The 14,570-nt window shown below is 38.6% G+C and overlaps 1 protein-coding gene across 1 annotated transcript in view; it reads left to right on the forward strand.

The window, feature by feature from the left end:
* LOC113119856 (nectin-2-like) overlaps positions 1 to 13,531 on the forward strand; it is a 77,912-nt gene extending 64,381 nt beyond the window's left edge. Inside the window, exon 7 of the mRNA XM_026289555.1 lies at positions 9,497 to 13,531. Within this exon, the coding sequence (XP_026145340.1) occupies positions 9,497 to 10,044 (548 nt within the window). The 3' untranslated portion in view covers positions 10,045 to 13,531. The remainder of the gene's footprint in view (positions 1 to 9,496) is intronic.
* Positions 13,532 to 14,570: the final 1,039 nt, after the last annotated feature.

The raw sequence follows: 14,570 nt of genomic DNA on the forward strand, positions 1-14,570 counted from the left end.
ATACGAATGCAGACACGAATGCCACACCATGACAAAGCTCAGCGGATTGCAGGCGAGACTTGTGCTGACGCAAGAGGAATTTAAAAACCCCCAGCTCCCAAAACTGTACACGTGAATGAGGCTAGATTGCACTGGTTCCCAGTGGATCCACCGGCCTAGCTGGAAAGAAATCGTATGTGTGTGTATTTGTTTGCGTAAAATAAAAATGAGAAAAGATGGTTGGAAGGAGGGTTGTTTTTAAGAGGAACATCCCCCAGACAGAATCCTCTGGAAGTAGAAATCACTCTTTTTCCTTTTCCCGCTTTCCTCCCGCCTTGAAGGATGGAGACCTCCGCTTGTGCCAGCTAACAGACTAATCATGCAGCTTGCCAAGAAGGAGTGTTCCTCATTTCTTTCCCCTCCCTAGCCATTTTCAGAAACTGAAAGCTTTCATTGTAGACTCTATTGGGGGGATTGAGAGGCCATTTAGCGGCTTACATTTTTGGCTGGAACTTGGTGCCATTTATTGGGGTTGGTAGCGAAACTCTTGAGTTTTTGCAGAAAACACGGGCACACATTTGCATGCAAGCATGTAAGCGCATGCACAACTTAAAACAGCACACAAGGCACGTCCCTGCTGAAAAGACCAGCCTGTTTTGAATGCAAGAGTTCATTGGTCTGTAAGGATTCATTTGTCAACAAGAAAGACCACATTGTCTGGCAAATCTAGGGCAACCATTATGTTTTTTTTTTTTTAGAAACCATGTTTTACAATATGATCATATTTTGAGAATTCCTTGTGCCAGAGCTTGTTTGCCAATGTCTGCTTCGTAGAGACATTGAATCAATGAATCAGGAATGAAATATTAATATCAGATCATTCCTTCAGCGTGTCTATAGTGCTTCATCATGTAGAACAGCACTAAACCAGCACTGAAAGGACGTTCCAGCTGCTCTTTCAGAAAGTGCATTGAGCGAAAGCGTGAAATGAATTTCTGAACCCAAAGATTAGCTAATTCAGTGCGGATTGTAGACTGCGGCACTTCACTGCATCCATTCATGATTTTGCTCATTTGGATCATCAGATTCGGGTCTGTAACTTCCAGATTTTCAAATTAGTACTCAGTTGAACAGTATTTTAATGGTCTACTCTTAATGGTGAAGAGTATCATTTAAAAAATTGCTTGTAAATGCCACTTTTTAGGGAAATTAGCCTATGAATGTCATTATTTCTACAGTATATCCAATTTTCATACGTAAAGCATACTTATGAAATGTGTTGGGGGAAAGTTAGTTTTACTAGTATGGTTGAATTAGATCATCGAAGGTCAATAGCACTATATAAATACATTAATAAAAAGGGATTAAATACAAATTCTATTTTTCTTATATAACATTCCAATTATTGCATGACTCTTTTTATTCATTTTGAGGACTACTGTTTTATCTGTTTTTGGGCCGTAAGAAGAGTAAATAATGTTCATATTTAGTCTAGAACTACAGTAACATCACACCGCACACGACACTGAACTTACTCTCGATTTCTCTCAACATGGCAGCTTGAGAACTGTCAGTCAAGAAATGGGAAACTAGCGTTGCTTATTTGAAAAAAAATTAACTTCTAAATTAAAAAGTAATGTGTTATTTAACTAGTTACTTGGAAAAGTAATCTTATTATCTTAGTAACTTACGTTTCTTGTAATGCGTTACTCCCAACACTGCTCATGAAAAGCAATATACATTTACACTTAAAACATGGATGTAGAAAATGTTTCACTTTGAAATTGCTAGTAAATTTCACAGTTATTTACAAATAAATGGTAAGTGACCAGTTGAAATGGTATTTTCTTGTAAAACACACTCCAATAATCTTTATTTATAATGTCAACAAAATCATTTTACAGTGCATATAGCACATCTCACCTGCTTGATTGCATTGTCACAAAAGTCTATTATCGTCCAGCTCTGATCTGCTAATGTGACAAAGGCATGATGGTATTAAGATAATATAAACTTTAATATGATTTTCTGTAAAGCGGCTTTGAAACAACTTGTGAAAAGCACTTTATGAATAAATTTGAATTTGACATTTGAATCTTTCTTCTGGTTGACTTTGCATATATATCAAACAAATGACACACTTCATCTTTAAATAATTGCATTTGGTTCCTCCGGTCTTGAATATGTGCTGGCGTGCTCGAATCTGATGTATTCCCTCTCATCATATCAAGCAGTTATAGGGCTCTTATCTATAGCGTCTTAAGCCTTGCGGTGTGAAAACAATGTCTGGAACTCTGCGTGTGAGATAAGGTGAGAGAAAGACCTGGTTGAAGCTTATCACCCACGGCTTAGCAGGAGAAAACCAAGACAAAGACTGAGACCAGGAGAGGGCAAGGAGATATCGCTCTGCTAACATTAAGTGAAATGTCAGAAAAGTGGCCTGCCAAGATTACCTGGCTCTTAGCCCACCCCGTCCATCATTAGGACTCATTACAGATGCTCCGAAACCTCAGAGCGCACTGTGGAAACACGAGGGCTCGCCAGCTTGCCTTTTCCTTTGCTTTGATCAATTGCGGAATAGAAATCAGGCTTTCCCTGGGTCTCGCTTTTGGCTGCCTTGTTGACCCGGCCGGATTCTACTGATTTAATGATTTACTGGGCTTTCCTTACATAAGCATTGAGCGAATGATTCATGTGGAACGTTTAAGTATTCATGAACATTATTAGCCATTTGGAACTCTGAAAGAGTTAATTAAGTATTCTTTTAATGAAAATGTTTAGCCTTAAAAAAAATTCCTTATTTCTTCTCAAACAACGCTAAATTGAATATCAAAGCTATTTGTGCGCAGTTTCTGATGCATCGCTTGTGCAATCTACCCTAGAAGCGGGCAGCTCGGAGCGCTTTAAAGATGTATCAAGCGATGCATCTCTGTGTCGGAATCAATGGAGGCTTACTTAAAAGCAGCATTTTTACTGAGCCGCTCCTTCATCATTCTCTCACAGCAATTTTGTACACATGTCAGAGTTTAGATTCTGCCAGGCCGCGTGTATACTGATGCTTTAATGCTCAAAAACAGAATACATGCCGTGCTTAGCCAGATGGAGCCGGCTGCATTTTTTTTTACATTTTTTATAAACATTTAGTTTTCAGGCTCTCATTATTCCCCGCGATTTTCTTTGCAAAAGAGTGGATTTTGAGGAGCAGGCTGCCTGAAATGGGACAATGGCACATTTTTCACGAATTTCTCACAGATGTTGACACTGATGTGATGGCGGATGCAATGAACTGTTGAAAAATCATTACGGGATCCTTTTACAGCTTAGCTGTGGTTAGCCTGGCTTAAGCCGAGCGATTTCTACCGCTTCCACAATCCTGTTATCTGTCATTATTCGTCATTACCTGAATCTTCCCTCTAATAAACTTGTGCTTTACATAAAGGGCTAGACTATAAATGGATTTCTGTGTTCCAGGCTCCTTATCATATTCAATATATAAAGGGGTGTTTTTTTCCCCCTCAGAGGAGTTATCATTTTCAATCATAGTGCCAGATGGATTCAAAATGTTTAATACAATAAGTAAAATATAGGAATTCTAGGACAGTTGAGAATTTTATTTATTCACCCTCAAGTTGTTTCAAACCTATATACATTTATTTCTTCTGTGAACACAAAGGAAGATATTCTGAAGAATGTTGGTAACCAAACTGTTGCTGGTCCCCATGACTTCCATTAGAAAAAAAATAAAATACTATGAAAGTCAATGGGGAACAAACATAGTTTGATTGGAAGAAATTCATACAGGTTTGAATGCATGGTGAAATAATGCTAACAAAATTATATCAGCTATCCTTTTAATAATCAAGAATAAAATTGAATGATTTCCAGTTATATACCCCAATATAACAATAAACGAAGCAATATTTTAGCTTGTGTATAGTTGTCTCTACATATTAAAATGACATGGAAAAGTTTGTCATGGACGAACGATATACAACCATTTTCATTTATTAGAATATAAATGCTATATACCACCAGTATTAAAAACAAACATCAATATTTACCCAAGTATGTTCTTACTAAAACATTTTATTAAATCTAAAAATTGTCACGCAGAGACTATAAACATTTCTGAGTTTGATTTGATTCACTGATAGCAGCAAGAAAAAATGCCTGTGCGCATATTTGTATGTGTGAATACATGTATATGCATGTATATAAAGTAGCTTAAGGATGCACTATGTCTGTGTGTGTGTATACGTGTCTGTGTGTGTGTGTGATATGCCAATGTTTGGTTTATCACCCAGCTCTTTTTTGCACATGATGTCATTTTTAGAAATATCATGTTCACGACCCAAGACCTGGCGAGGTTGCGAGGTTTTTCTTTTCATCCTGATGTTGTAATCCACTCAGCCATGCTTACGCCGGCTCTTTGATGTACAGTGCACACGGTGACTTTAGCAGGACAAAAGAAATCAAGATAGGCATCCTGGGATTACTGCCTGCCACAGATCCAAATTGAGAAACGTGCATGTCAGAATTCCCATCCTCCTCCAGAGAAGCTCTGAACGCCCCACTCTTTAAGCTGTCAACAAGCGTGTGTGTGTGTGTGTGTTTTCTAGCATGAAAACGAGTGTCTCTGGCAACAGGGTTATTAGGCTCTGCTCAAATCACAATTATACATCAAAATCTGCTGGATTTAGCATTTTCTAACAGGCGCTGCACATGACCCAGCCATCTGAGCACTCAATTCTGCATCTCAAAACCTGGCTCTTTTGTGTTTTTCAAGTAATTACCTTGGTGGAAGTGCACTCTTTGGCCAGTCAGCCCAGTTTGGACGCTTTCCTACATCACTTTTGGCAGCACCATTAGTGGTCACCACGTCGCCTGTCAGTTATCCCGGGCTTTAGGAGGACTGCGGGAGAGTTTGGTGTAAGCTGAACGTATGCGCCCTGAGCTTTCCAATAAATCAATAACGGGACGTGTGAGACGGCGGAAGGGAGGGGCCACCGCAGGACACGGCTGAGATTTGAGCCTATCCTTTACAGTCAAAGGAAATGTGATCTGTCCGTGTTCACCCCCTATCCATCATACCGCTCCTTCTGCTCTGCCAAAAACCTGTGTATTTTAAAAGAAATAAATTAGAATCTAATGATCGCACTCATGCGGTGCATGTGCGGATCACTTTGGGTACACTGTTGTTGTGTGATTGATAGCTTCTATAGCAGTTGTAGTTCTACCTGGGGCGGTAGTTGTGTTGTTTTATAAATAGGATTCATGGGCGAGTGAACAGCGGTGGCGGTGTGATGTGGAGCTCTGCTAGCAATCAGACTGCTGAGTGTTCTCTATCTACAACCTATAGCTTGGGAAAAACATGAATAATGGCATAAATTACAGCCCTGAATGCCGTGATTATAGCTGGTGCCGCCTTGTGCTTTGGGAAAGGTGCCAATTTGTTGAGTTGAAAATAGCTGGAATTGATCAATTCTTCCAGGAAATTGATGACGCGATGTATGGAGAACTTCTGCGTATGCGAATAGAGTTGTGTTCTGGAAGTGAAAAGAACATTCATATATAATGCATGTACGACGTATTTATATGAAAGGCCAAATAGATAAAACTTATAAAATCAGAATGTACCATTGTAAAGATACAAATCTTACTATATAAATGTAAATAAGTCCTGTATATATAGTATATATAGTGTTAATTTTTTATGCATATATAAATAATAATATATAAGATATACTTATTTAAATAGCAAGTATGCAGTTATATATATATCATATTATAATATATAAATGTAAATTTAAATATGAATATAGAAACAGATCTGAAAATATATAAATGTTAATCGTGAATGTGTATATTTAAAGTAAAATCTGATTATGTTTGGTTATATAGAAGTTACTCTGAAAAAATTTTATATAAAAATTGTGAATATATATAGTTAGTTTAATCTTGAGAATAAGTTATAATTGTGTATGTAATGTGCATATATAATCAACAGTAACACTTTAATATAGGGTCCAATTCACACCAATAACTAGTTGCTTATTTAGCATGTCTATTATTAACATATTGGCTGTTTTTTAGTGCTTATAAAGTACATATAATGCATGACATCCATAATCCTATCCAATACCCTGAACTTAACAACTACCTTATAAACTATTAATAAGCAGCAAATAAGGATTTAATTGAGGCAAAAGTCATAGTTAATGGTTAGTTCATAGTGAGAATTGGACCCTAAAATAAAGTGTGACCTAATCAACATCTTAAAATCAATAGTTCTCCATTGTCTTGAATTAGATTTATTTGCAGTGCTTCATGGGATTGTAGTTCTTAAGCACACAGGTTTGTCTTTTTATCTCATTTTTGAAATACTTTTTAGCTTCAAATACAAATTGGAAATATTATCATTCACCTTGTAGCTAGTTGGTTTGGTTCATGCCTTTAACTGTTTTAAGCCTTTCCCCCCCTTAAATACCAATGGAAAAAAAAAGTATGGAAAAAAATGTTTTAATAAACTCTCTCAGAAGTTATTATTTCTCACATTATTATTCTACCGAGCAACTGATTCCAGCTATGCATGTATGCAGGAAAATTGAAACGTGGACTTTAACGTCGAACAGTTTTGCAGCATGTCATTAACAAGAGTGCGGCAGAATAATAATGCGCTGTAGTTATGGTACTCGAGGAGCGTAGCGGACACGTTAAAGGTCACGAGGTCTGAAGAGGTGCTTTGTCCGCGAACCCATCAACATTCTTAGACAATAATGACCTTTAACAGCTTCCACGGCTCTCTAAGGTTCACTGTCAATGTGCTTGTAGGAACTCAACGTTTTTCATTAACACTCATAATGAGTTGTGCTAGTAAATTTGGCGGCTTAATGTTTTATTAGCCCCGGAGTGGATCGATAGCGCAAGCTTCCCCTGCTGGCCGAGTGCCATCGTTTGGATAACAATATCTTCAATTTACCCAGAAAAGGTTAAGCACTCGCACTACTGCCGAATAAAGATGCAGGAGCATTAAAAGTGGAAAAAGTCTGTGCTTTTTTTACTTGAGCACAAGAGCGGTCAAAATGTAACACAAGCTATTTGTCCGGTCGCGCTCAGAATCACAGTGCAGCGCTGCTGTATCTCTCCTCAACCCACCTTTGTCTTTTGTCTCTCAGTCTCCGAGCTAGATGTCGACTGTATGGTTCACGGAAACTGTCTGCCAGGCCGATGAATAATGGATCCTGAGCTGTGGCATCTGGCAGAGATAGCGCCAGGAGAGTGAGGTTAAGAGAGATTGGGGATGTTAGCTGGTTGTGTAGTCGTGTGTATGTGTATGTGTGTGTCTCAGTCCCACATGCGAGCCTGTTTTCAGTAGCAGCGAGGCTTGAAGAGACTTTAATGACAGCGGACTGAGAGGCACTGTGAAATGGAATAGGGTATCCTAAGAAAGAGCTCTTTTAGCACCTCTATATCCCCCGGGACTGGGATAAAACAAACCAGCGGAGGAGCAAACGAACAGCGAAAAAAGTGTGTGGGAGAGGGAGCACTCGTACGCTCGTTATATTGCAGGAATATTAAGTCGTATCCAAATTGTGTGGGAAGAAATTGAATGTACTTGTACATGTTTGCACATATTTTCATCAGTAGCCTACTCTTCTTTTTGTCTTGTATGAAACGTTTCTCAGTAGTTCTGGAGCCCGTAGCACGAAAACAAGCAGAGCAGAGACGTTTTTTTTTTTTTTTTTTTTGAAAAAGCCTCTTGACTTGTTTCTAGTAGCCTGAATGCATAATGACTGAAATTGTCATGGTAACAGGGGAAATTGCGAGAGGTGGAATTGGTGATTGCTTGACCGAGAGCAAGGCACAAGTTTAGAGGAGTGTGCATGCTATTTAGCCTTTGAATTAAACAACCTACAAAGCTTCAGCTTATTTCAGTAGCACTGTTCGCTAAGGTTAAGGTTACTGTTACTCGAACCCTCATTTATATTCAGACCAACAGTGCACTTGCAAATTTTACACAAAAATAAAGTGATTATAATTAAATAACAATATTGATCAGAAACAATATTGATAGTTCTTTCATCAATCCGCTAACAAAAAAAAGTTTAAAGTGCATTGATTGCAACACACAGTAGTGGCATTTCTGAATTTAGTACTTTTGAAGAAATTGTTTAATTAAATCAAATTATTAAAAATGTATTGTTAAAAAATAATTCAATGACTCACTTGAGTTTATTTCCTGAATGAATCCATGACAGATTTGATTAAGTGAATGATTCACTGAATCATTTAAAAAGACTAGTAAAACTCTAACACTTAAATCAATGTATCATACATAAAGAGTCATTAAGTCTTTGAAAAGTAATGGAAATTTCTTCAGTAAGTGTGGACCAAACAGAACATTTAATTACATTTAATATTATAAACACTTTTCTGTTATGATTCAAACAGTAACTCCTGAGATTGTGAGTCTTTTTGAGTGATTCATTAAAAGAAGCAACTCAAACTCTTTTTTTTTTTGCACAGTTAGAGCTACTGTGTGGGCATGATATGATTTCTCAAATTCTGCATCCTGAGGAAAATGTGCTATTGTGTTTCAAAGCAATTTAAGAGACCACTTAGTGATACCTTGGCACCCACAACAACTTTGCATAGTTTTGCACTGAAAAGCACCACTGTAAAAGTCTAACTGTTATTTAAATCAGTGAGCTGGGTGTGTTTTTAATCCATTTAACTTCTTACAAAACCTCAAACTCGTGCACTTTTCCATAATTCTGTCGCTTTGCATATTTATAAGGTTAGCTGTAGGACCAGCGTTTTATAAAATATTGACCTGTGTAATACAGTAATGTAACCAAAATCAATGCAGGTGACTTGCATAGCACTATTACTGTTCTTTAAGTTGCACAGACAGACTTAGTCAGAAAACTTTTGATTAAATCAGACTGTAAATATAATTACTTTTCTTGACTTCACCACCACTATATATGTATATGGATATAGACATCACTTCCTGTGCATGCTGCCTCAGCAGCGCATTCCATGCAGGCTCTATGCAGCATGAAATGGAGCTAATCCTTCCTGAAGCAGGTGTTCCTTTAGTGTTTGTGACTTGGACACGTTCCCAGGAATTTGGTGGGGAATGCGCAAGCCGACCAATTAGCTGGAGTTAGCTGGAGGACTGCATTCACAGTGTAACTTACGTTTCTTCCTCTTTGCATGACCATACTTTGACATAATCTTTACATCCTTTCTCCATCTGTGTGTTTCTCTTTTTAACTCTCCACTTGTGTAGTCTAATTCACCTGGTCAGCTCCCGAGCATATATGGAACGGACGTTTGTGTTGTTTTCTCGACCCGAGAGCGGATCCGGCAAACTTGGCTCACACCATAGGACTTGTAGCTGGGAACTAGGGGCAGCCAAAAACCATTACTCAGTCTAAACTGAACCAAATCGTACACCACCACCACCACCAGGCAGAAACGTCCTCATTTGTGCCCCTCCCCTCCTCTGCAGAGTCGACTGAAGACCCATCCAGCGCTGGCATGGTGGCCGGAGCCATTCTGGGAAGCTTCTTGGCGCTCGTTTTGGTCAGTGCGTTGGTCGCCTTTTTAGTGATGCGAAGTCGCCGCCATCAGCACGGATATTCAGGCGACGGCGAACAGGGAGCTTATGGCAACAAAACCCGTCTTTTTGGAGGCAAGAAGGCTAGCAAGAACGGTGCAGGATCTAACAACAATGGGCCGATCTACACGTACCGCGAAAGCGAGCCAGGCGCCCTGACAGAGAAATGCAACGAGTTCCCGCGCATGACTGGAAGCACGCCGACCGCCCATGACATCCTGCTGAGCGGCGAGTTGAACGAGGCTGAGCGCAGGAAGTTTGACGCTCTCAATGACAGCCTAGATGATGAAGAAGAGGACGAAAGGTACGACCGTTTCAGCGGGCTGTCGCCCAGCTACCAAATCCACCGGCACAAAGACGAGTGCACACTTTATCTGGACGACGACATGGAGTCCCAGCGAGACGGGTCCATCATCTCCCGGACTGCCATTTACGTCTAAAGGAAACAGATAATACACCTGACTGATATTCACTTGACCTTTTAAAACAAAAAGACAGAAACTTGCCATCTGAGGAGTGGAAGCAGAAAAGTTAATGTCACATCTGTAGACGAAAGCACTCATTATCAAACCGAAAACACAAATTAATGCTACTCCCCTCATGATGTGTACTTTTAACTCATAATACTGACTGAAAATAAGAGTGATTTTTTTTTGTTGTGTAACTGTTGTTGTGTAACTTGGTGTTAATGCCCATTCTAGCCAGAATCCATCTTTCGTGGTTGATTCACTCCCATGAGCACTAAATCAAGTTGGCTCTTTGAAGTGAAAAGAAAGCCCAGTGATTAAGCATGGAGGATTGTCAATGCTACGTCACACGAGAAGCGCAGCAAGCTGTGACCTGGAAGCCAAGGCCGCTCTCTCCAGGTTGAATACAGCAGGCTTCTTTTATCAAAGCCCGGGAATGTCGTCTTCGAGAACAGCTGGATGTTTTGTTTGGCGAAACAGAGAACGTCAATGCAGTGCTCGCTCCAGCATCTGGGTCATTCATCTGTGCCACCGATCAACTCCAGCTGTGAACGATTTTAACTTTCCCCTACTATTTTTTTTAGCTCATGTTTATTAATTGGATGTCTTGTTACGCTAAAGGAATTTTCTGAATGACTCGAGGGGTTCTAGGCAGAGGCGTAATAGTGTTTTTGTTTGTTTCCTCCGTTCTCTCTCTGTCAACCTCTGCAGAACGGTTTGTTCCGGGCCATGTTTAATTCAGAAGAGTGTTGTGCATTTTTGGCTGATGCATGTTTTTTCCCAACCCCTGATTAATCCAGTTATATCAAAACCATGTGACGCAACATCTAAAAACTGCAGACAGGAGCTCGACTAGCTACAGCGCACGAATCCTTCCAGGAGTAAACAGGCTTGGAGTCAATACTGCATCTTCACTAAAACTGATTAAGTAGATTAATGCACATCGCAGATTGGCAGCAAAGGCTGGGCCTTGAGAGAAACGCAACTGATGTGCCTTTGAGTGTGGGATTATGTTGACGGCGGAGCGCTCGATGGACCCCAGCGGGGAGCGGTAAACCAGGCGGCATATGTTGCCCGGTTCAGCGGAGTCCACAGTGTTGAAAAGCTGCCAGCTGTGAAAAAAGGTCAAGGGGCGAAGCGCTCTCACCGTATGTTCGGAAGTGATATTAGGCCACTCGCTTTACAGAGTCTCTCTAGAGCCGGCCAGAGGTTTGATTTGAAGCCTTGCACACAAGCCAACCTTTTCTTTTTTTGGACTACAAAAAAGACATTTCAGATAACTATGAGTGTGTAACAATGTGCATCCAGATGTGGATTCATTAGTCTCTGGGTTGTTGGCGGGCACGTGCTTTGCATAATATGCCGATTGTACGGATGCTTCGGCAGTGCTTTGAATTACTTGAGCCGTGACTCATTCATCCTTGGTTTCACAACATCGAGCCTTCGGTGGAGGGAAGTTAGAGCGGTAATGACACCGGATCAACACGTTCACCGATGCGACGCTACCCAGACAGAACTCCATATCCAGCAAAGCAGATATAGCATGAGTAATTTGGAGATTATACTATCTGGACCCAGTGACTGTAAAGGCGGTTGTTACTCTAGCCTACAGTGTTCACCCACGCTGCAGACTTGCAAGGCTGTTAATTTTTATCCCCCCTCCCTAAAGCTCTTACAAGTTGCATCACTGCACTGAAAAATAAGTGATGGCGAAGCTACTTTTCTGAGAGCTGCTCAGGCCTTGAAATATTCAAGCTGATAATAATGACAAAAATGAAGAAGTGGAGAGAGAAAATGGGAAGCTTATTGCGCTAGTGAATATTGTGTTGTTAGCAGTAGCAAATGTATTAACTTCACCTGTTTAGTATGAATTTGGAGTCAAATGGCTTTCAAATGCTGTTCGAGACTTGAGAATACTGAAAGAGCAATGTTGCCAAATCAAGTTTTCACAACTTTCAGTATTAGTGTTTTAATAGAATCTTTTATTGAACTTCTCTGAATGTTATTATGGAATATTAGCGTTGAGGGTTACATAGCGATGCCATGTTCTCATTCACACAATCCCAAGGCTGCATAAAGATTAATTACTGAAATAATTGGGCAAAACCCACAAGGAATATGTCTGGGTCACATTTTACTGCAGAATCACAGGAACTTTATTTTGCATAAAGAATCTTATGTTTTATTGTGAATTATGGTGATTTAAATGTTAAGAAGCAATTAGAGTACAATAAAGCATCTGTTTAATAAAGCCACAATCCAAAACAGGCCCCATTTACAGTACTTTATGTAACGTACTTTAGCAGATATTTAGTTTTGAGTGAAATATGACCTGGACTTCGCCTGCCAATATTTGGAGGTGAAAGATACCATCTATCCACATGTTCTCAATATTATAAAACAAATACTCATGTTTTGATAAGTTGATGTAAGTGCCTTCTGGGATGTGTATTCATGCGATGTTGAAATATTGTAAATTAATGCCAGACTTAAAGACCGCAATCAATCAACACTTTTAAGAAAAGAAGAAAAACAAGACCGCCTGAGCAGCGGCAAATTGTCCCCACGTGATGCTTCTTAATTGCTGCGCATTATGTCGCAAGTTATTATTAACTCATCAGCTGTGGAGCTGATTATTCATTCACTCTGAATGTTGTGTTGTGTTGTCAGGTTGTGACACTGTGTATGAAAAACCCTCGGACAGATCGCCTCTGCCTGACGTCTTTTGTGTAAAAACTGCATCAGGTACATATCACATCACGTAACTGCTGTATTACAAATAATCTTTGTCAAAACTTGTGAGAACAGATTATACGCTCTCTTTGTTTTGTTTAGTTTGTTATATACTATGGATGGAAACCTTTACTATCTTGTGAGGTGTTGATGGTGTGTATCTTGACGTGATGTGTCCGGTGTGTGAGATATATATATACTGTATATGTATGTATTTATCATCAAGAAATCCAGTGAGATAAAAGTTATCTATATCTATCTATATATTAATCGGTTCTGTAGATAACAGATGCAGTGGTCAGTTCTGGCCAAGGTTAAATATGAAGCAGATGTCGTATACAGTAATAGCCCAGAGTAGACATGAGAATAACCTCAGCTGCCTTGAGCTGGTGATTTAGACGGACGGGAATCCTGTGCATTCAGCAGATGTAGCTTCCCAGACGCACACTAGTTAGTAACTGGCACACGGCCTGTGATGAAAGTACAGTACACATTGACGTCCGCACAAACTTTTTACACTGACAAATTTAGCTCTCTCAACCCTCAACAACATAATGCACACTCTCAGCCCTCGACATGATGAGTTGTCAACACTAAATAAACACACACACACACACACACACACACACACACACACACACACACTGTAGTGGGTGAATCTCGTGCTCTTATCCTGGTCATATGATGCCCGTGACAAAAAGAAGAGAAATAAGAAAGTACTTTTTGATTAAGGAAAATTGTAGCTTATTTTACATTGTCATTGAAAATATAGAAATATAAGGACATTTTCAAAATGTTATTTTCAGGCCTTGAACAATAACAAAAATAGCGTTTTATTTTTAGTGAATTGTGAATTGGTCAAAATATTTTTTTTTCTTTGACTTTAATTTTATTTATAATAATAATAAAGTTACATTTTAAATGTATATACAAAATATAAAATAAAAACATATATATTTTTTAAACAAACAATTAAAATATAAATTATTTAATAGTGTAAACACTTTACATTGTGAGTTAATTTTGAAAAAAATCTATATTTTAGATTTTTAATATTTTAATAATAACAACACAGAATTCATTTTAATAATAAAGTAAAATATCTCTTCAAAATTAACTCAAGTAAAATACAAATGCTTTAACTGTGTTTTTATTTGATTTATTTTTATTTTATATTTTTAATATCCCAATTATGGCAAAGAAAATGTGCGTAATTGTTTTTTCTTGACTGTAATGATGTTAATTTTAATAAATTTTATTTAATCAAAACATTTACATTTTTAAATATTTATTCAAAATACAAAATAAAAATAGATCACCTCCAAGTTAACTCAAGTCAAATGTAAATGCAAAAGTTTACATGTTAATTGAGTTTGTTTTGAAATTTATTTTTATTTAAATATTATGAATATATTTATAAAAAAAAAACAATTATTATGCATTTTGTTTGGCTTATAGCATTATTATTATTATTACTATTGTTGTTATATTTTCTGTCTTTGATGTTGGGCTGAAATTTGAAGCAGGCCTTGATCTTGATGAGATTCGCCCTCAGATCTCCCCGCACACACTGTGGCCATCCAGGATTTATTCTTCGCAGTTAAAAACCTACGTGAGAAACTATTACACCAGTATTATCCCGTTTAGTGAAAGACATTATCAAGATTCATGCAAGTTTCCTCCGTTCTTCACCAGTCATGTGGTTTAATAACCCTGAAAGACTCGTCCAGATGAGATGGGGACCGCTGGGGCTCTAATCTTCTCTA

This window comes from Carassius auratus, chromosome 19, assembly GCF_003368295.1.
Source record: "Carassius auratus strain Wakin chromosome 19, ASM336829v1, whole genome shotgun sequence".
NCBI lineage: Eukaryota > Metazoa > Chordata > Actinopteri > Cypriniformes > Cyprinidae > Carassius > Carassius auratus.